The sequence below is a fragment of the Glycine max genome, chromosome 16, assembly GCF_000004515.6.
Source record: "Glycine max cultivar Williams 82 chromosome 16, Glycine_max_v4.0, whole genome shotgun sequence".
NCBI lineage: Eukaryota > Viridiplantae > Streptophyta > Magnoliopsida > Fabales > Fabaceae > Glycine > Glycine max.
In genome coordinates, this window is record NC_038252.2 from 5,471,840 (window position 1) to 5,493,107 (window position 21,268).

The following is a 21,268-nucleotide window of genomic DNA, read 5'->3' on the forward strand; positions in this document are numbered from 1 at the left end:
CTGCTGCCATGACCAATACTATGGTGCACGCGGATCTCTGTGTCCCCATGGACCATCAGGGTTGAACCGTTAGATCCTAGATCTAACGGCCAATGTTATCCCCTGTTTTGATCAGATGCGTCTCACCTCTTGGTTTTTACTTTGTTCTTCTTCTCTTGTGACGTCTGATTAAGATCTAATGGCTAAGACTGTGTCTCCCCATGATCAAATCTGGACGCTTCGATCAATCTGACGATTCAGATTTGATCTGTTAAGCCCACTTTTTATTTTGAGCCCATTTCCTTTTTTCTGTTCCTTCTAGTATTCTACTTTCTGCACCCCCCTTTCTTCTCTATTCTTTTTTTTTATTACTTTTTTATGCATCATATTTACTTTATGCCCTTGCTTTTTTTTTTATTTTCTTTATTTATTTTTCAGCACCATATCTATTTTACGTCTTGCATTTTATTTTCCAGTATCATATTTTTTTTTTTTTTGTCTTGCATTTTTATTTTGTTTATTTTTATTTTATGCATCATATTTACTTTATGTCTTGCATTTTTTTATTTATTTTTAGCGTCATGTTTATTTTATGTCTTGCATTTTTATTTTCTTTTATTTTATTTCCAGCATTATATTTATTTTTATGTCTTGCATTTTTTATTTATTTTTAGCATCATGTTTATTTTATGTCTTGCATTTTTATTTTCTTTTATTTATTTCCAGCATCAATATTTATTTTTATGCCTTGCATTTTATTTTTCTTTATTTATTTTATGCACCATATGTATTTATTGTTTTGTATTTCATGCATTTTATTATTTCTTCTAGCATATTTATTTTAATGCATTTGAAATTTTTATTTATTATTGTCAATTAGAATGTATCTAGGTCCAATGTAAATAAAAATAAAAATGAGAATCTGCACCGACACTCACATTTATTTTTATGTTTTCCGCCGAGGACGATCATGTGATTTGAACCGTATCCGAGGAAAAGGGCCCTCACTTGATCCAACGTCATTTTAAGGGATCCGGCGCGTTTAGACTTATCTCCGTAAAAAAAAAAAAAAAAAAAAAAAAAAAAAAAAAAAAAAGAACTTTCCATAATCAAAATTTCAAAAAAAAAGGGGCAATCTTTTCTTTCTTTCTTAATCAAATCTTTAATCAATCTTTAATCAATCAAAACATTTTTTCTAATTTAAAATCAATCGAACTCACTTCTTTTATTTCTTCTATGCCTTTTCGGCCTCTTACCTTGCCTAAACTCTTCTTTTTTCGAACTTTAAAATCAATCAAAACCAATCACTTGACTTTCTACCCCGAACTACATGATTTTGATCCCATTCGGGTATGTAGGCAAAAGACTTTGTCTTCCCAAATCAAATAAAAATAAACAAAAACTTTTTTCTTCTCCTTTCTTTTGAACCCACCTCTTTAATCTTTCCACACTTGAGCATTTATTTCCAAATAAATAATTAATTTAGCATAAAGATAAAATAAGCAAGAGGTTCCTATAGAGTACTATAGACGTTTAGGGTGCTAGTACCTTCCCTTTGCGTAACCAACCCCCGGACCTTTGATCTCTCAAAAATAGGGTTTTTCGAGCTTTCTCCCTTTTCTTCGGAAAAATAAAAGATCGGTGGTGATCTTAAAAATGCGAGTCAATGCTAATCAATAGCTTGATATCCAAAAATCACCGCGACAATACTTAAATATTTTCATTCAATAATTTTTTGAAAAAAAAAGGATCAAGTGGGATTGAAAATAGCAAACATAAGGTTGCAAATAGCAATTTCCAAAATTTCATATTCTTCCCTACAACAGCTTTTCAAAATTGGAATTGAATCTTTACGTTAATGGCACGCTTCCTTTCTTTCACCATTAGAAGTAAAAACTTTCTCCAAATTTAATATATACATGTCGTGTAGCTTTCTCTCCGATAATTATAAGTTTTCAAATAATCTTTCTCCAAAAATTGGTATTCAACAATAACAAAATATTGCCAATAAAACAATACATGCAGCGGAAAATAAAATTCCTAAATTTCATAATTAGGATTTATGCATAATTGAAAGAAATTAAATTATCCCTAAATTTCATAATTAGGGTTCATACATAATTGAGAGAAATTAAATTATCCCTAAATTTCATAATTAGGGTTCATACATAATTGGGAGAAATTAAATCATTCTTGGAGAATCATAAATTTCATAACATATGCTCTGATACCACATGTAAAAAAAATTCTTAAGGGGTTTCCTAGACTATCAATGATAGGAAACAATAGGATCTTGAAACCTATGATTCTCACAAACAATCAATAAACAACAATAGATAATGATGTGTACCTTTCTCCATAGGAAGACTTGTACCTTTCTCCATAGAAACTTCTCTCCGGTGCACTTTGATTTCCTTGAAAGAGGAGAGAAATAAGATTTCACTTCCTTTGGCCTTTCTTTTCTGCCTCTCTCCGTTAGTGATGGTTATGAGTGATAGAGAACACTTTTCTGGTCAGGAAGGGGACCTTATTTCACGTTAGTGGGTATTAAGCCCCTTTTATAACCACTACTCCCATCAAGTAGAAGTCAACCCTAGAAACTTCTCCTATTAAGCCCAATTACAATTTAGCCATTAATCGTTAATTATTTACTTATTAGTCCCTACATAAGTCACATGTCTCTCACATGAGACATTAATTCTTACAACGCGACCATAGTGCAATAGTGTTCTTTCCAAAGCAATGGAAGAATCCACCTCCAAGAATTTTAAAGGCTAATTTTGATGCCTCCTCTCTCATGTGGCTGAAGCCATTGCTTTTGGGTCAAGTTATTTTTTAATATGATTGCCAAAGATTAGTACAAGCATGGAAGAAACAAGCTAGCTGTGGGTGATAATAGATATTTTGAAGGAATTGTTTCTGATTGCCTGCTTTTGGTAGATTACAATTCCCAGCAAGATCTTGTTTTTGCCCATAGAACAATTAATAGAGCTGCCAACCATTTTAGCTCATTCAGGTTGTTTCCTGTTTTTATTTTCATTGAAAATATTTTCAAAAATCCAATCAAACATATTTTCATCAGAAACCAAACACACCCTTAACTTTTCAGTGTATAGACAAATTTTGGTTTGAGGATTTCCCTCCTTTAGCTTCAGATGATGTAAGGCACTTACTTCTTTCTTCTATTCTTGGTGGCCATATCTTTTTTAAAATATAAGAACTAAATTGTGAAAATGAAATAGAAGAGCTAAGATCGACAACCAAAAGTTAAAAAAGAACCAAAATTACATATTTTTTTAAAAATAAAAAAGGATTGTGACCACATTCAAATAATTAATATCATGAGCTAGGACAACTTCCTCTTAACTTTTAGATTTCTAGCGTCGCTTTCGGCCTTCATAAAATATCTCCGTCTTTCTTAATTTATTTATGTCCTATATATGGTGCTTTTCAAATTCGCACCAGTCAACTAGTTAGCTTTTTTTCTTCCATCTTCTTCTTCCAATTCGGGTATGCATAACCAAATGCATGTTTTGTTTTCTTAAATAAGCAATGTTTAACTATTTAAGAAAAAAATATGCAATGTAAAAACAAATCAGAAAAAATAAAAAAGTATTAAGTATTAACTAATACTTTTTCAATTTGATTCTTATATTTTATTATCTTTTGTAAAACTCAATAATATATATCGATGCAGCTAGAAAGAATTATAATAACAAAATGGAGCAAGAGACTTTGGAGCCAATGACGTTTGTTCAAATATTTAAAATCAAATGATTTTAAAATTGCATAAAAATATATTTGTTTTTTTAGAAGAGTTTACGTAAAAGATTTTTTGCTTACTTATAATTACAAAAAAATACTTTTACTTTTAAAATAAATTATAATTTATTTTTGACTGAATTGTAATTTTAGTTCTTGAATTGCAATTTTGGTTCTACTGTTTTTTCTGCAATTTTGGTATCCAAATTTTAGAAAAATAATAATTTTGATTTAATATTAACTTTGCATACTGATGAGGTAAAAATTAACATTTAAAAATTAAAAGATAATTTTCTTAATAAAAATAAAAATAAATGTAATTAAAAAATTAATTATTGAATCAAGATTACATATTTTCTAAAATCTATGACTTAAATTATGAAAAAAAAATAGGAGGACTAAAATCATAAATAAAAAAATAAAGGATATCAAAATTATAATTTAACATTTATTTTTTTATACAAGTTATGTAGAAGCAAATAACCCAAGAAAGGGAGTTAAATTATGTTTTTAAAAATTTAATACTTTTTCTAAGAAGAAAACATGTTTATCGTCTAATATAAATAAATATAAAAACAAATAAAGAAGGTTTTGATACAACCTTTATAAGATGATGAGAAAATAATTTTCTTTGTAAATCAAAACAATATATAAGATCTAAAAAAAATTTAAATCATTTGTCAATTAAAGCAATAAAATTGAAACATACAGAGAATTATATTATTTCGTCTCAAACTCGAGACTATATCTAGTTCTTGATAATTCATCAGGTTTTTATTAACTTATCAAAGTTACAAACAAGTATTTTTTTAGTGTCACTTCTAGTTCTTACACATGCAAGCTCTACCCCAAACTTGACTTAAACTAGTATTTTTTGTTCTATCAAGCTACTGCTGGCTCTAAACAAATAAACAAGATTTGTTGAAAGTTTACATGATGTCTAATGTATGATTGTCTCAGAGACGGATATATCATTCAACGCTTTTAGTCTTTTCTCTCAAAGTTTACAATGCATTTTGAAAGTTTTGTATCTAATACATAATTCTTTTTACAAGAAAAAATGAATGAATGATTCGCAAGTAAATCGTGTCTTATTTCTTTAAAGTTTTTTCTATTTATATTCTTCACCTTCAAGTATTTGTTATTGTACAATGGTTGGATTCTTCACTTTTTTCTTCGTCTTGAGCTCATTAGAGCATTAATGTTTGTGTTAAATGCATATATGTTCCTTTTTTCATACAAAGTTCATGTTTATAGGCTAACGTGTCTTGTACTTTAATAAGAAAATCATTTCTTTCATCAAGGAGGTCTACAACAACATAGCACACTTTTTGATGAAGTTCTGCATTATGATCTTCATTTATTCTTCATAGAACTGACAAATTTTAAGAGAACGTTTTATGTATGAAAGAATCTCAAATACATAATATTATATTAAACGAAAGTCTTAAGTACACTACTTAAATGTTATGACAAATTGTCTTATGGATGTATCATCTGAAAATTCAAACACACAAATACATATCATGGGTTAATAACACATCTAACATAATTTTTATTATTTGTATTTATTTTCGTCTAATCAAAATAATTAGAAGTCATTATTTGTCTTTAAAATATAAATGTATTTTAACTTAACAAGTTTTTTAAGATAATTTTATAAGATAATGAAAAAATATTTTTTTATATTTTACTTCTTATAAATATTAATAAATACATAAAAATGATATGTTTAAAAGCACTTTTTTTATTAAAATGACATGAAACAAACAAATATATATATATATATAAAAGCGTCTCTAAGAAGATTCTCATGCTAATATTATTTTGTGTGTGTGTGGATAAGAATAGGAAGTAGGTGTTGCCTCCATATCCTCGAGATCCACCTGCACAGGATATATATATTTTAATATGAAATGATAATAACTATTAAATTAAATTATTATTAAATAAAACATGAGAATGAATAATTAATTTCATGATAATAATTTAATAAAAACTAAAGAATAAAAATATTCAACAAAAAAGATACACCAAAATAAAATACTCAAATTAAAATAGTAATAGATTATTATTATAATCAAAGTATAATATTAAATATATTTGATTCATGAAAATTTAGACCTTCCGTGAAAGTGTAAATAATGTTTAGTGAAATTAACACTGTATTAGATCCTGAACTTTCAATAAATTTTATTAATATAATATATTTATTTTATAAAATAGAGGTTTAAAAATAATGATAAAATTGTGATACTTGATAATTTCAGTTTTTTCCTGGTGGATAAAGTGTGGATAAGTATTAAAGACACACTGTCATAATTAATTAATTTTGAAAATAACCTAATTATTTACTTAATATGTCAACCATAAATCTCCTAAAAAAATGTCAACCATAAATTCATTTATATTTTATTTAATTAAATAACTATATTTTTTTAATTTATGATCAGTGAGCCACTTAATTCTTATTTTATATAAAAAATTATTATTCTTAAGCAAGGATAAAAATGACTAACATTAACCGTTAGAATAAAATAAAAAACATTTTTTTTAAAATATTTTAATTAATTCAAATTAAAACATCATGATCTCCTCATTGTTTATACTGAAAAATAGTAATTAATAATTTAAAAATTAGTATACCTTATTATACAATTCTTATTTTTTTTAATTCATAATTCCGAATTCAAATATTAACAAAATTTTAAATGTTAAAATTTTAACATATTTTATAATGTTGTCCAAGATATATTATATGCCTAATGCATAGCTTCAGTTTAGATTTTAATTTATAAATATATAATTACAAATATCATTTCGTAAAAAATATTTTTTTGTCATTTATTTTTTATAACTAAGAACTCTTATTTCAGATTGCATAAAATATCATTTCACAATAATTATTTAAATTACTATCTTATCTAATACATAATTATTTTTTATTTCTCTAAAATACAAAAATAATTATTTTTTTAAATCATAGTATACGAGATATATAATCAACTGTATATTAATAAAGGAAAATAATAATTAATGATTAAAAATATAATTTAATAATAAATGATTCTTAATACAAATTTAAGAAATATATTTATATATTTAAAATATTCTATAAAAATATTCATACAAAAATTCACTCGTGCATGACACGAGTCACACACTTTAGTATTATAAAATAGAGGTTTAAAAAACAATGATAAAACTTTCCCTAAAAAAACAATGATAAAATTGTGACACTTGTTAATTTCAATTTTTTCAAATTAGAAAAAGTGTGGAGACGTACTAAAGACACACTGGTAAAATTAATTTTGAAAATAACTTATTTATTTACTTGATATGTGATAATGTCAACCATGAATTCATTTATTATTTTATTCAATTAAATAATTATATTTTTTATTTATGTCAAGTGATATCGTGTCACTTAATTCATATTTTATGTATATAAAAAAATTTCTTCTTAAGTGAGATTTTTTTTTTATCGTAAGGAGGGGTATCTTCCAATCCATTGGATCATAGACTAATCATATTCATAGTGCATAGTTACAATTCACCCAAGATAATTTTACACACTATGAAAATCTAATATGAATTCTCCAATTAAATAGATCGCTTTCAGGAACACTTTCTTAAGTGAGAATGAGAATAACTAACATAAACCGTTAGATTAAAAAAAGGACCTAAAATATTAAAATATTTTAATTAATTCAAATTAAAATGTTATATAACCATAAAATCTCAAAAACCATCACAGCCCTCGTGATGAAGATCACCATTACCATGACTATGATCATCGTTGTAATTATCACCATAAATTATTATTGCCACAAACATTGATAACAACGATTATACGGGTGACGATAATGAAAGTTATGACAATGATCACGGTAATAATAATGACCATGATAATAATAATGAATTTGAGAAATTTTAAGAAATAATAATTTCTTAAAATTGATCCATCAAATTGATTGTCAGGTGCAAGGCAACTTACATCCTTGCAAATAAGAAGTAGGAAATGAAAAACTCTATGAACTCCATTCATGTTCAAATCAAACAATTTCACAAAATCATGCAAAATTATCTTATTTGCTCATCAGTAAAAGCATCCACACGTTGATTAAAAATGATCCATCAAATTGAGTGCCAGCCTTGATAGCACATGTCAAAAGCACTGAAGGATACACTACCACGTATCGAGAAAACATGGTTGACAAAGCAAAATGTCATTGAAAACATCTACGACAACCAGGAAAGATGGTTCACAATTTACCGAAATGGATATTCGAGAATTGGGTCAACCAAAATGATGTTCCATATGTTGCATCTCAGGCCATTCAAAAAACAAATGCTCCACCGTGTAGGCTCAATCCAACAATGGTAAGTTTATGTCATGTTGTTTGTATTTTAAAATTTTCGTTATATTGTTTCAAATTTAAATATGTTGTTCTATTGTTTGTAATTTTATATCTATTTTATAATTTAAATATTTTAGTTTAATTCAACTTGTTGGTCAAATATATTTTTTTAATTTTAATTAAGTTGTTGATTAATTATGTATTTTAATAATAAAATTAAATGAAAATACAAATGATTTCAACTCTTCAAAATATAATAAAACATAAAATATGCAAAAAATTTAACAACAACATATGTAAAATAATATTATTTTGAGTTTAAACAAAACATAAATATAGACAATTAATAACACAAAAAAATATAAAAAAAAAATAAAAAAAAAGTAGTTAAAAATCAATTTTTGGAATTAATTTCTTAACTAAGAAAAAGAAAAAGAAAAAGTAGAAGGTGAAAATCAGAATGGGAAAAACTAAATTATCACCTTGAATAATAAAGTGTATCATCCATGTAAATAATATTTTCACCTTGAATATTAAAGTGTATCATTCATGTAAATAATATTTTGGATGTATTATTTAAATAAATAATTAATTTATTTATACTAATTTCTTAACTAAGAAAAGAAAGCACAAGGTGAGAAATTGGTTTGGAAAAAACTAATTTCTCACCTTGAACAATAAAGTGAATTATCCATGTAAATAATATTTTGAATGTATTATTTGGATAAATAATTAATTTATTTATATTGATTTCTTAATTAAGATCCATGTAAATAATATTTTGGATGTATTAGTTGAATAAATAATTTATTTATTTGTACTGATTTTTTAACTAAAAAAAGAAAATATAAGGTGAAAAATTGATTTGAAAAAATCGATTTCTCATCTTGAACAATAAAGTATAGTATCCATGTAAATAATATTTTGGATATATTATTTAAATAAATAATTAATTTATTTGTATTGATTTCTTAACTAAGAAAAAAAAAAGCAGAAGCTGAGAAATTGGTTTAGGAAAAATTGATTTTTCACCTTGAATAATAAGGCATATCATTCATGGAAATAATATTTTGGATGTATTATTTAGATAAAAAAAAACTTATAAAAGTGATGAAATAGAAGAAATATTAATTTCTCTAAAAAAAAAAGAAGAAAAGAAATATACATTTGGGTGTGTAGAGAAATGTAACAGAGGTGTAGTACTAGTAACAGAGGAGAATAAGTAAGCCGTGCCAGCTCACCGTATTGGTCCACCACTCCAATTTCGTCGCTCTCTGCATCCTTTCTTTTCTCTCTCCTCCGCTTTATCTATGCCTCTTGCACCATATCAGGATCCTCCTCCTCTTCGTACCGATCAAACACAAGCAAAGCTCTTTCGTCTTCTTCGGTGAATGATTGATCCCTCATCATCATCATCATGGGGGTGTTACAGGAGAAGCTCTCGTCGTTCTACAAGAGCCGCTGGCTGGTTTTCGTGGCCGCAATGTGGCTGCAGTCGTGGGCGGGCATCGGGTACTTGTTCGGGAGCATTTCGCCCGTCATAAAGAGCTCTCTGGGCTACAACCAGAAGCAGCTCGCCATGCTCGGCGTCGCCAAGGACCTTGGCGACGCCGTCGGCTTCATGACGGGCCTGCTCTGCGAGATTTTGCCCATCTGGGGCGCGCTTCTCGTCGGCGCTGCTTTGAACGTCGTGGGATATGGCTGGGTCTGGCTTGTTGTCACTTCTCAAGTCCCCGTCTTGCCTGTTTGGGCTGTGAGTGCCTCTCTCTTCTCCCTTCTTTGGATTATCTTGTTTTTTTATTACCATGTTACTGGTACGGAGTATCTAACAATTTTCATTTGTTTGTTGGGAATTATTTTGCTGATGACTAATCTCCGTCTCTGTGTCAGTCGGCAAGCCTGACTCACCCCTTTTGGACCAACAACAAACATGTTGGATTGGATTTACTTGTTTATCATTTTGGGATGGTGGTGATCAGGCTTGGTGATTTCACTGATTTGGGGTGGTTTGACTCTCTTTGTTTGGGAGGCGATGTTGCTGTCAATCTTAACATCTTGTCTCTCTCTATCTCTCTCTTGGTTTTTTGTTTGATCCCTCAAATCAGATTAACATGTCTTATGCAAGCTTTTAAGTTTATTTTTTTCTGGGTTTAATTTACCATGAGGTATGAACTTGAAAAGTTTACGTTTTTTCTTTCTTTTCTTCTTTTCTGGCTTTAAAAGTTCAATGGAGTGTTTTTTTTTTTTCTCTTTGTTCTGCTCCAGTTTCTTCTACCATTTCTTTCTTTGATTCGGTTGATCCTGGGTTTCCTGTTCACCGGAATCAACTTCAACAATAACAACAAAGTTCTATCTTACTTGCAAAGTCGATTACATGGATCGTATGATATAAAAGGTTGAATTTTATAATACATTTGATTTTGGTAACCATATGTTAAATGCGGGGCTGTCTTCAAGGTTATGTGTAGTTGAAGTTCTACGTGAATTTTAACATATGGTTGATTTTGGTAACCATACGTTAAAATTCGACCTTTTTATTAAAAGAATGTCCGGAATAAAGGGCTGTTTGTTCAAATTGAAAAGTAAGATGACGGATGCGTTGGTAGAATCGAATGGCTTTGTACTTTACAGACACTTCCTTTTAAATGAATATTCCATTTTCTGCCTTAAAATTTTCCCCTTTCTCATCTTTTTTGTTTTTATTTTTCCATGATAGTAAAATCTGTTGGTGAAGAGCTCCGTTTCGGTGCTCAATTTTCATTTGGGTACTTCTTTTTCTCTAATTTGGTTGGTGAACATCACTATTACGGTATTAGCAGTATGATGATTATTGATGAGTCACCATCTGCTTTTAAAAATTGTGAAACGGAAGTGTGAAATATGTGGCACGTTGCCACAGGGTACAAGAACATTGTTGTTGTTGCAAGGTTTTGCACGACACTGGACACTTTAAATTAATGAAACGGCACTCTACTGAATTTGGCTGTCAGCTGTCTCCCATGTGAAACGAACATGTGACGTGATGCCAAATCTTGTTCAGATTTTCTAACAATTAGTACAAAGAGACAACTTACATAACCGATCTCCCTTTTGAATATTTATTCTACACTACCGTTTCTTTTGTTAGTGTTCTTTTGTATTCTATGACTCTTCTGTAGTGTTCTTTGGTATACTGCTTGCTCTTGGGAACATGTATATGCATTAATCTTTAGTAAGTGTCCCAACATAGTCACTGTGCAACATTTCTTATTAGATTTTTTTACAATATATATCACACTTGATAACAAAGGGAATCTAACTCAGTTGGTTCAGTATGATGTGTAAGTTGTTATAAACTTCCTGGTATGTCTTCGAATCCTATAAATAAATAAAAAAGTCACACTTGTGCTTGAAATGTTGTGTCTACTAATACAGAGTTTGGACTGTATCAGTGACCCCAATTAAGAAGGGAGGATGAGAACCAAGTTGTGGAGATGCCCTTATCTCTAATATTGAAATCTGTTTGATGTGTTATGTCCATCACACCTGTTAATATGTTATGTTCAAAATGTATATTTCATGACAATATAATCATAAGAAAATCAACAAGTACCTTTATCTCATTAAGAGATGTCTTTTAGTGATATTTATTGACCAATGATCATGATGCCCAAGTTAAATGATTAATGGTTATTCTCATGCAGATGTGTGCTCTTATCTTTGTTGGAACAAATGGTGAAACCTACTTCAACACGGTTTCTCTGGTGTCTTGTGTACAAAATTTCCCCAAAAGCCGGGGTCCTGTGGTGGGAATTCTAAAGGGCTTTGCTGGGTTGAGTGGTGCAATCTTGACTCAGATATATGCACTGTTCCATTCCCCTAATCAAGCATCATTAATATTTATGGTTGCTGTTGGTCCATCATTGGTAGGAATAGGTCTTATGTTCATTGTTAGGCCTGTTGGAGGTCACAAACAAGTTAGGCCATCAGATGGAAAATGCTTCACATTGATCTATGGTGTGTGCCTCCTGTTGGCTGCATATTTGTTGGGAGTCATGGTTGTCCAAGATTTGGTTGAAGTGAGTGAAACTGTAATCTCAATATTCACAGGGGTTCTCTTGTTGATCCTCCTTGTCCCAATTGTTATTCCCATTACATTGACTTTTGGCCCAGAGCAAAGGCATCCGGAGGAAGAGGCACTTCTTCCACCACCACAGAATAAAGAAGCAGGGAAATCTCAGCTGGATTCTGATGAAGTGATACTGAGCGAGTTGGAAGATGAGAAGCCTAAGGAAGTGGACATGCTCCCTGCATCAGAGAGGCAGAAACGTATCGCGCACTTGCAACAAAGACTGCTCCAAGCAGCTGCAGAAGGAGCAGTGAGGGTTAAGAGAAGGAGAGGACCACACAGAGGGGAAGATTTCACCTTGACACAAGCATTGATCAAAGCAGACTTTTGGCTTCTTTTCATTTCCATGATCATGGGTTCTGGATCCGGATTGACTGTAATCGACAATCTGGGTCAGATGAGCCAGTCTCTAGGATTCGACAATGCACATATATTTGTTTCCATGATCAGTATTTGGAACTTCCTTGGCCGTGTCGGAGGAGGTTACATATCTGAGCTTGTTGTGAGGTAAAAAAAATCAGTTTATACATTGATTGCATGTTTAATTCAGCTTATTATGCTTTTTACACGGTCAATCAATTTTTATAGCAATTATACAAAAGTTAATAATCTTATCATACATGACAAACGTGATATAAATATTTAGGTGTACGATGTATCTAACATAACTACTTATTTGATTTCAAATTTCGTTGTGTTTTTTTCTTGAGCAGGGATCATGCATATCCAAGGCCAGTTGCATTGGCTGTATTTCAACTCATTATGACTCTTGGGCATGTTTTCCTTGGTATGGGATGGCCAGGGTCAATGTATGTTGGCACGTTACTAGTTGGACTTGGTTATGGAGCTCATTGGGCAATTGTTCCAGCTACAGCCTCAGAGTTGTTTGGTTTGAGAAACTTTGGTGCTTTGTACAATTTCATTACTATAGCAAACCCTGCAGGAACCCTGGTTTTCTCTAGTCTCATTGCCAGCACCATCTATGATGCTGAAGCAGAGAAACAACATCGCCAAAATATGATTTTGCAAGTGCTGAATGCCAGTGAGCCTCTAAAGTGCGAAGGTTCCGTATGCTTTTTCCTAACATCCATGATCATGGCAGGATTATGCGTTGTTGGAGCAGGCCTATGCATGGTTCTGGTGTTAAGAACAAGAATTGTTTATGCCAACCTATATGGAAAAGCTTCTTCTAGCAGACTTCGATTATGAGAGTTTGGGCTGTGTATTTTGGTGTCTGTATACTTGAGAAATCAGTGTTGCTGATTTTAATTCAAGAATGATTGAAGAAGCTGAGCCAATCATCTGATCTGAATCCGTCTCCAGTGAGTGTGGAAAGCCAAAGAAGGGATAATTTTACTCAAAACAAAAGGAGAAAAAAAAAGTGTGTTTTGTCAAATCTGTGTATTCTTTTCCATTTTTGTTGTGTTATATTCTTTCCTTTTGCAAGTAAAAGTTTGATTGGCATTGAAATTTGACACTCAGAGGTATTGCAAAATATTTCACTTGTTTTGTTGCTAAGAAAGCAAAAGAAGCTGTTCTCGTTAGTGGTAGTCCTAAGATTATGTACTGTATTTTTTTTATTAAAAATTTTGATGGGATATTCCACAAGTATCATCATTGAAAGACTATGATTAGGTAGAGTCTTTATATATATATATATATATATATATATATATATATATATATATATATATCGTGACGATTTTTTATTTGCAGCATCTGTCAACTAGTGCTAAAGATTGTGCTGCATCTGATACAGTATGTCACGGGTTTAAAATTGTTTGAAAAAAAAAAACTCTTAACACGTCTTAAACAAATATTTTACTATTTTAACCAAGATTTTTTGAGCACGCTTGATTTTTTTTCCTTTCCAAATAGTGTATCATTTAATAAATCTGACCTTTCTATCTAGAAGTTACAAAAATGATATACACAATCTCATTCACAAGAGATTTTCTCACATCTTTTGAGGTCTCATAACTTTTATTATTCGGATACATGATCACCTCTTTAAGTTAGTTGATATTTCTAATATCAAGAATCTTTATTAACATTATCACCTTTTTAAATTGATTTTTCTTGTATAAGAACTTTTACTTACAGTAGTGATAGACTTTCTAAAGACTTGTTGAATAAATACTGATTCATGCTTCTTACCATACTAAGAGTCATCTCTTTCGGAAATTATCGTGGTACTCATACTAATAATTGCCTATTAAAAAAATACACACTAATATTTACTATATTTCATTTATCAATTTATTATATTGCAAAAATATTCATCTGAATTAATTGTTGAAAATTTGGAATTAACATTTTGAACAATTTATCCTTCAATTAAAATTTTCAAATCTCATCCTTAATCATATAGGATAAGTTTATTGACTTTTATCTTAACTATTTAAAAAAATTATATCAACAATAATTTATGATTGAATGATAATTATTTTATATTATTAATGCATGGCCATTAAACACAGTTTAACACTTGTTAAATAATATGAAATCGTCTCAAAAGTATTTTACTATTTCAAATAAGAATACATTCTTTGGGGAGGGATAAAGAACTTTAAATATAATTAAGCTTCAACTGAAAATTAGTGTTATAGTCAATCTAAAGGACCAAAACTTGTAAGAATACCTTAGCATATCACTAAGAAGTTTAAAATCTTAATTATGATGATACTAAAAAATAAGATTACAAATTTTTTGTTCAAACTTGAAAAATTCTCCCAAAATAGTGTCACCTTGCAAACAAGTATTCCACTCAAAAGTTAAAAGAATGATAAACACTTTCTCACTCACTCAAGTAACCCGCTCATCTTTCTTTTACTTGATTACATGGCATCTTAATTCAACTTGAGTACACAACCCCTCTTTTTAGTAGGATAATTTTTTAAAAAGTGAAGTTGGATGATTCTTGTGTCAAGATTTATTTATAGGGGTGGTCATGACTTTTAAAACCTTTTTAAATAAACACTATTGATTTCTTCTTACAATTTTAAAAATTACCTCCCTTAAAAAAATCATCATCACAATTCACACATACTTCTAGTTTTTTTTGTTTTAGAGTAACACACACTTTTAGTTACAACCTTTTTTACCAATTTATTATATCTTAAAATTATCCACTTGAATTAATGATTGAAAAATAATTAAGACGAAGAAATATCTTGCATCTTTTGCCTACAAAGGCAAGGTGGTGATTGATTGATTTTTTTTTTTATGTTTGTTGATTAATTATTTCTATACGTTTTTCATTAATTTATTCCAAAAGTTCCACATGATTAGGAAATAGATTAATCTGATTACTTGACCAGGTTGACAAAAGAATGCAAGACAAGTATATATTAACATTAATTTTTTTGTATCATATTAACATTAAATTTAAAACGCATGTTAAACAAAAACAATATTTACTTTCCTTCCTATGTATCATTCATTACAACGTGGGTCAAGTGTAGGAAAAAAAGTTCTTGAAATAAGCCAAATAACTTTGTTTCTATGATAAAGAATCAAGGAGATATATTTTTAATTTTACAAAAAATTAAAATTATATACTTTTGCAATTAATTTAAATGATAAATGCAATTCCTAATGGGTTACTTTTAAGTTTTAAAACAAAATTGCTTTAAATAGGCTCGTGCTTTAAACAAGTTGGCTGGGGCATTGAAACTTATTTTATAATCAAGCCTCACCGGATTTTATGGATATATGGACCGACCAATCAGAGAGTTTGGGTGAAGAAAATTGATTGAACAAAGACAATTGAAATGAGATGTGTATTTTACATTAAGATTATTGGGCCCGCTATTGGCATCACCCTGCACCACGCCAAACACGAGCCGGAATAAAATATCATCTGCTACTGTGGAAAGGGAAAGGAGAACAAAAACAAATAATAATTGAAGTAAGCAAATTTGATTATTTTAAAATTTAATAAATATGTAAAATAAAAAATAAAAAATAAAATATATTTTATTATTACTTTAAAATTATTTAAAATTAAAAAATAATTTAATTTAAACTAAAAGTATATAGTCTAATAATATAAAGAATTTTTATATTATCATCTAAATATTTAATCACAAATCATTTGTTGATTTTTAAAATAATCATCTTAAAATTAAATAAATAATAATTTTTATTTTTTGATAATATAATTTTTTTACATTGATCATGTATAAAAATTAAAATTATTAAATTCATAGTAGATATATTTTTATTGGAGATTATTCTTATTCTTACACCATTCTAATTTTTAATCATTGTTGGATTACAAAATGTTTTAACATAGATTATATTTCAATATCTATATAAAAATATTTATTATCTCATTTATTTATGTATATCAAAATGAAAGTAATGCATACTTTCAAAATATTTAAAAATATGAATAATTTGATTATCATTTTATTATAGTTTAATTTTAACAAAATTCGATAATGTAAACTTTGAGAATTAAATGAGGAAGGATATTTTATTTTTCATTTTTATGGTTTTAGGATTATAAACACTTGTTTAAAGAAGTGGGAGGAACATCAAAATAGTTATAGGAGTAGGAGTTCAAGGTTGTAATTTTTTGTTGGTAAGAATTGTAAAAAAAAGAATTTGTAAGAAGGTGATCAAGGGAAAGAATCTTCACACATAATATAGGGAATTGATTCTTGATGTTTGTTTGAAGAGGCAAAAGTATGAAAGTTGACAAATTGCAAATCCAAGAATGAAGTGATTAGACTTGTTCAAGATAAGAGCATAATATGATAAGAACATGATAAACTTTAATTTTACGTAATGTTTGATGCATATTATTTCATTAAAACAATAAAATTATCTGTAATTTTCTAAAAATAATTTTTAAATTTTTTTATAACAATTTTTTATAAACTATGAAAACAAAAGAAATACTAAATTATATTTTATCTATGCAGTTACTTTTTTATTATTATAAACAAATTATGCAAGGTTTTTAATAACTATTTAATTTTTAATATTTTAATTTATAATTTAATTTAATTTATGTGTCTAAATTATATATATGTATATATATGTATAAGATAATATGCTAATTAAAAAAATATAATATATATTGTTTAAATTAATATATTACTGCATAATATACATACATACATACATACATATATCTTATATAAATTAATTTATTACCGTATATATAGAGGGAGAAGCTCTTATCCTGTCTTATTAGGCATGACAATAGAACTCAAACCTGTGAGACCCATCCTAATTTTGATGGAAAAAATCCGGGTTGATCAGGGTTAGGTTTAGGTTTTCTACGACAGCTAAAGTCGAGTTCGGGGTCGGAAATGAGATTATTAATATCCGCCCCACTAATACTTAATTTACAAAGATATATATATATATAACATACTAAAACCTGAAGCCCTAAACCTAATTTCAAAATTGATTTCTCAATTCTCACTCTCACTCATTGTCTTATACCAATACCACTTTGCTTCTTCTTCGTTCTCTCTCGATCACTCCTTAAGACCTCAACCCTCTCGCATGTTGCACCTCCATGGCCAATCGCCCAATCGTGTCACACCTCCTTGGACAAACATGTCACACCTCCAAGGCCAAGCATGTTGTGCCTCCACGACCAAGCGTATCGCACCTTCGCAGTGAACAACAATGGTCTTACACCGTCGTGGCTAGTCGGAACCCTCTCGCACCTCGGTCCTTAACCCTTTCGCACCTCCCAGGTCAACATTGTCGCACCTTCACGACCAACAACAACAACCCTTTCATACTCTGTACTCCTCCACGAACATCGTCAGCCTTGATCTCATATTTTTTCCCATTTCATGTTCACAACTTAGTTTCTCCTTCTCTCTTTCACTGTTAATTTTTCTTTAGGGTTAAGATTGTTGGTATTTAATTTCAGATTTTGTTAATTTAGTTTGTGATGATTCTTGTTATGCAGTTGGATTTGGATTGATTTCTTCATTTTGTCAATCTTGTTTGGTTAGGGTTTTCATGCTTTTGTTTTTAAATGTTTTCTTCGTATCGTTTAGTTTATGTTGTCTTGTACTATCTAAAAATATGTTGTGGTTGTTGTTTAAAATTGTATTTTCATTTTATGAAAAAATGCATTTTTTACAGGATTTTATAAGCAGGGGTGGGGCGAGAGCGAGGTAAGCAAAAGTCGATCTCGACCTGCCCTGTTGCCATGCCTATGTCCTATCCATTGTAAACTAGCTTCTTGTCACGATAAAAAATAGAATAAGATAGAATAAATAATATTATAACACTATCATATCCTAACAGTGCAACAAATAACGATTATAACATGATAAGATAATTATCACATTCTATGCCCTCTTATCTTGTCCAATAAATAGATAAATGTTTGACTTTTAGAAAGTGATTATTAGAGAAACATAATTAAGGTTTAGAAGATAATTGAGATTTACAAGGTAATTGACATCTATAATAAATACAACATTCTTGTTCAATATACTTCTTCTAAAGTGTAACATCTTTGAAGTCCCTAGTGTTGTTCGCAAATCCGTAGGCCATGATGCATGATTTGTAAATAGCACTAGGTCCAAAGTGAACAATCATATCCCTCGAACAAGTTTCAATAATAATTGTTGTCAAAAGTCACATGGGATTGAGTTTGAGAGCAACTACGGTGAGCTTAGGATCTTTTCTTCCTGTACAGTGTAAATTTTTTCTACACCTTAACACTTTTTTGAATTTTCTAAAATTATCTTGCTAATAAATATATGGATTTGTAATTTACATGATTCATATGGATTGTCAATCTGTACAAACTAATTTTAAAAAAAATTAAAAAAATATTTTTAGTGTTTTTTTAATAAATTCAATTATAGTTTTTTTTATAATTATTATATTAAGTAGATTTCTATTTTTATTTAAAATTTATATGTGTAAAAAAATACATTATTAGATCAAAATTAATTGTCACAAAATTTATTATGTAAACTTACATGTGCATTAAATATATATTAAAAATTTTAGTGTTATATATAGAAACATTAATTATTTTATAACATAATTGAGCTATTAGCTAAGAAAAATTCAAAAAAGTGTTAGGTGTAAAAGAAATTTACATGGTGCAGGAAGAAAAGGCCCGAGGTTAGGCTTTTGAGGCCGCTTACCAATAAAGCCTTGAGCCCATGGGCTGGCCCATATGACCATACATAATAACTCCATTTTTATGGCCCCAGGGGCCTTAAAATGCACTGAACCTAAGCAAGCCCCAAATAAGGGGATAGGGTTAGGGCTAAAGGTCCGCAGTTGGTAGGCAGAAGTTCTGTTTCATTTTTGCTTGTATGATAGTTTATCTACACCTTGCTTTTATTTATTTTATTTCTACTTTCTTACGGGAAACAACTCATTAATTCATTGAGAATGATATCAGAAATACAAAAAGGTGCAGAATGATATAAACTAGGACTAGTATTATTTGTGACTACCTTAGCAAGAGTATGAGCAATCACATTAATTAGCTTGTCTCCTAAGAAACTTGACATTGAAGTATGGGTTGCGAGAGAGATTGCAACAACATTTGAACATGAATCATATCAGCAATGGTCTTATAATCAGATTCGAAGATAACATGAGACATGTCTAATTCTTCCTCCCATAGGAGAGCTTGGGGTAGACCAAAAAGCTCACCTTCATAAACAGGTAAAAACAAGTGGGCATCCAAAAGGATTTAGCAAGCACAAAACTGCTGAAATCATCTAGGATGTAGAAACCCCAGCTTGTTCGATGATCATAATTCATAACTGCAAATGTTACATTTCATCAAGCTAGTGGGGAGGCATTTGACAAAAAATATGAGGGCCTGGATGTCGGGGCATCAAAACTTGGTCTAGTACTCTCGTAATAAACCACTCATTAAGAAATTGCTTTGCCCAAGACACTATCCTAACAGCCTCAATTCTAATATTATTCCAAAATGAATCATTCTGGGCTTTCGAAATGCTCCAAAGGATTGTCCCTATTAACGCACCTGAATTGTGATCAAGGGACCAAAGCAGGTGAAAACATGAGCCTTAACATTATCAAACCAATAAGACAAATGGTTTACTAACTGCCATTAACCGGCGTTTCTCTAACAGTGCTTACTACCTTTATCACAATGAGCACAACTAGCAAGGCATTCAATTTCTTTCAATATCAGTCTCTTTCAAAGAGGTAAACAATCGTGACAAAGTCTCCAAAGGAAGGTCTTTAGAAACGGTGGCACATGCAGCATCCGAATAGAGTTTTAAGTAGAGTCTATTTTTTTACATATATAAATTTATAATTTTTATTTTAAATTTATATATGTAAAAAATACATTATTAGATTAAAGTTAATTATTACAAATTTTATTATGTAAACTTATGTGTATTATATATATATTAAAAATTTTAATGTAATATATAATGATATTAGTTATTTTTTTAACATAATTAACCTATTAAATCAATTTGTTTGAGTATCCGTATAGGCGTAAGGGTATTTTTTATTTTTTCCAAAATATATTGGGTGCAGGAAGAAATATGCTCAGTGCTGGAAGAAAATCTCCTTAGGCTGAAAGGTTATATTTAATTTGGGCTAACTTGTTATTTTCCTAAAGTGGAACTATATTGGACTTTCTTTGTTATTTTCCTAACTTGTCAGTGCTTGGACTTTCTTTGTTGCCATTCCAGAGGCGATATTGCAAAAAATTCCAGTGGATAATATAATTAATCCGGATTAACATGGATAAAAACGAATAATTAAGCCTCCACCGTAGCCATAGATGTCTCGATCATATGTGGAAATTTCAACTTCATCCATAAAATTTAACACAGTGAAAGAGTAAATCGAAGAGAACTATTAAGTCTAGAAAATGCATGCTCATCAGAGGAAGAAAATTAATGAACAAATTAAGGAAAGTTCAATTTCATATATGAAATTTAATTGAGTAAATAGAAGAAAACTATTGTCTAGAAAATGCATGCTCGTCAGAGGAAGGAAATGAAGAAATTAAGGAAAGTTCAATTTCATGTATGAAATTTAACTGAGAGAGTAGTTAAAA

General features: G+C 29.5%; 1 protein-coding gene across 1 annotated transcript; it reads left to right on the plus strand.

Annotated features, from left to right (window-relative positions):
* Positions 1-9,321: 9,321 nt before the first annotated feature.
* On the plus strand, positions 9,322-13,827 carry LOC100818484 (protein NUCLEAR FUSION DEFECTIVE 4). Its single transcript, XM_003547594.4, has 3 exons — positions 9,322-9,855; positions 11,786-12,717; positions 12,924-13,827. The coding sequence occupies exons 1-3, from the start codon at positions 9,520-9,522 to the stop codon at positions 13,417-13,419; spliced, it is 1,764 nt and encodes a 587-aa protein (XP_003547642.1). The 5' UTR covers positions 9,322-9,519; the 3' UTR covers positions 13,420-13,827.
* Positions 13,828-21,268: the final 7,441 nt, after the last annotated feature.

Coding starts and splice junctions, on each gene's coding strand:
- LOC100818484 (XM_003547594.4), top strand. CDS start 9,520: ATGGGGGTGTTACAGGAGAAGCTCTCGTCGTTCTACAAGAGCCGCTGG. Junction 9,856..11,785: donor CCGTCTTGCCTGTTTGGGCT/GTGAGTGCCTCT, acceptor ATTCTCATGCAG/ATGTGTGCTCTTATCTTTGT. Junction 12,718..12,923: donor ATATCTGAGCTTGTTGTGAG/GTAAAAAAAATC, acceptor TTTCTTGAGCAG/GGATCATGCATATCCAAGGC.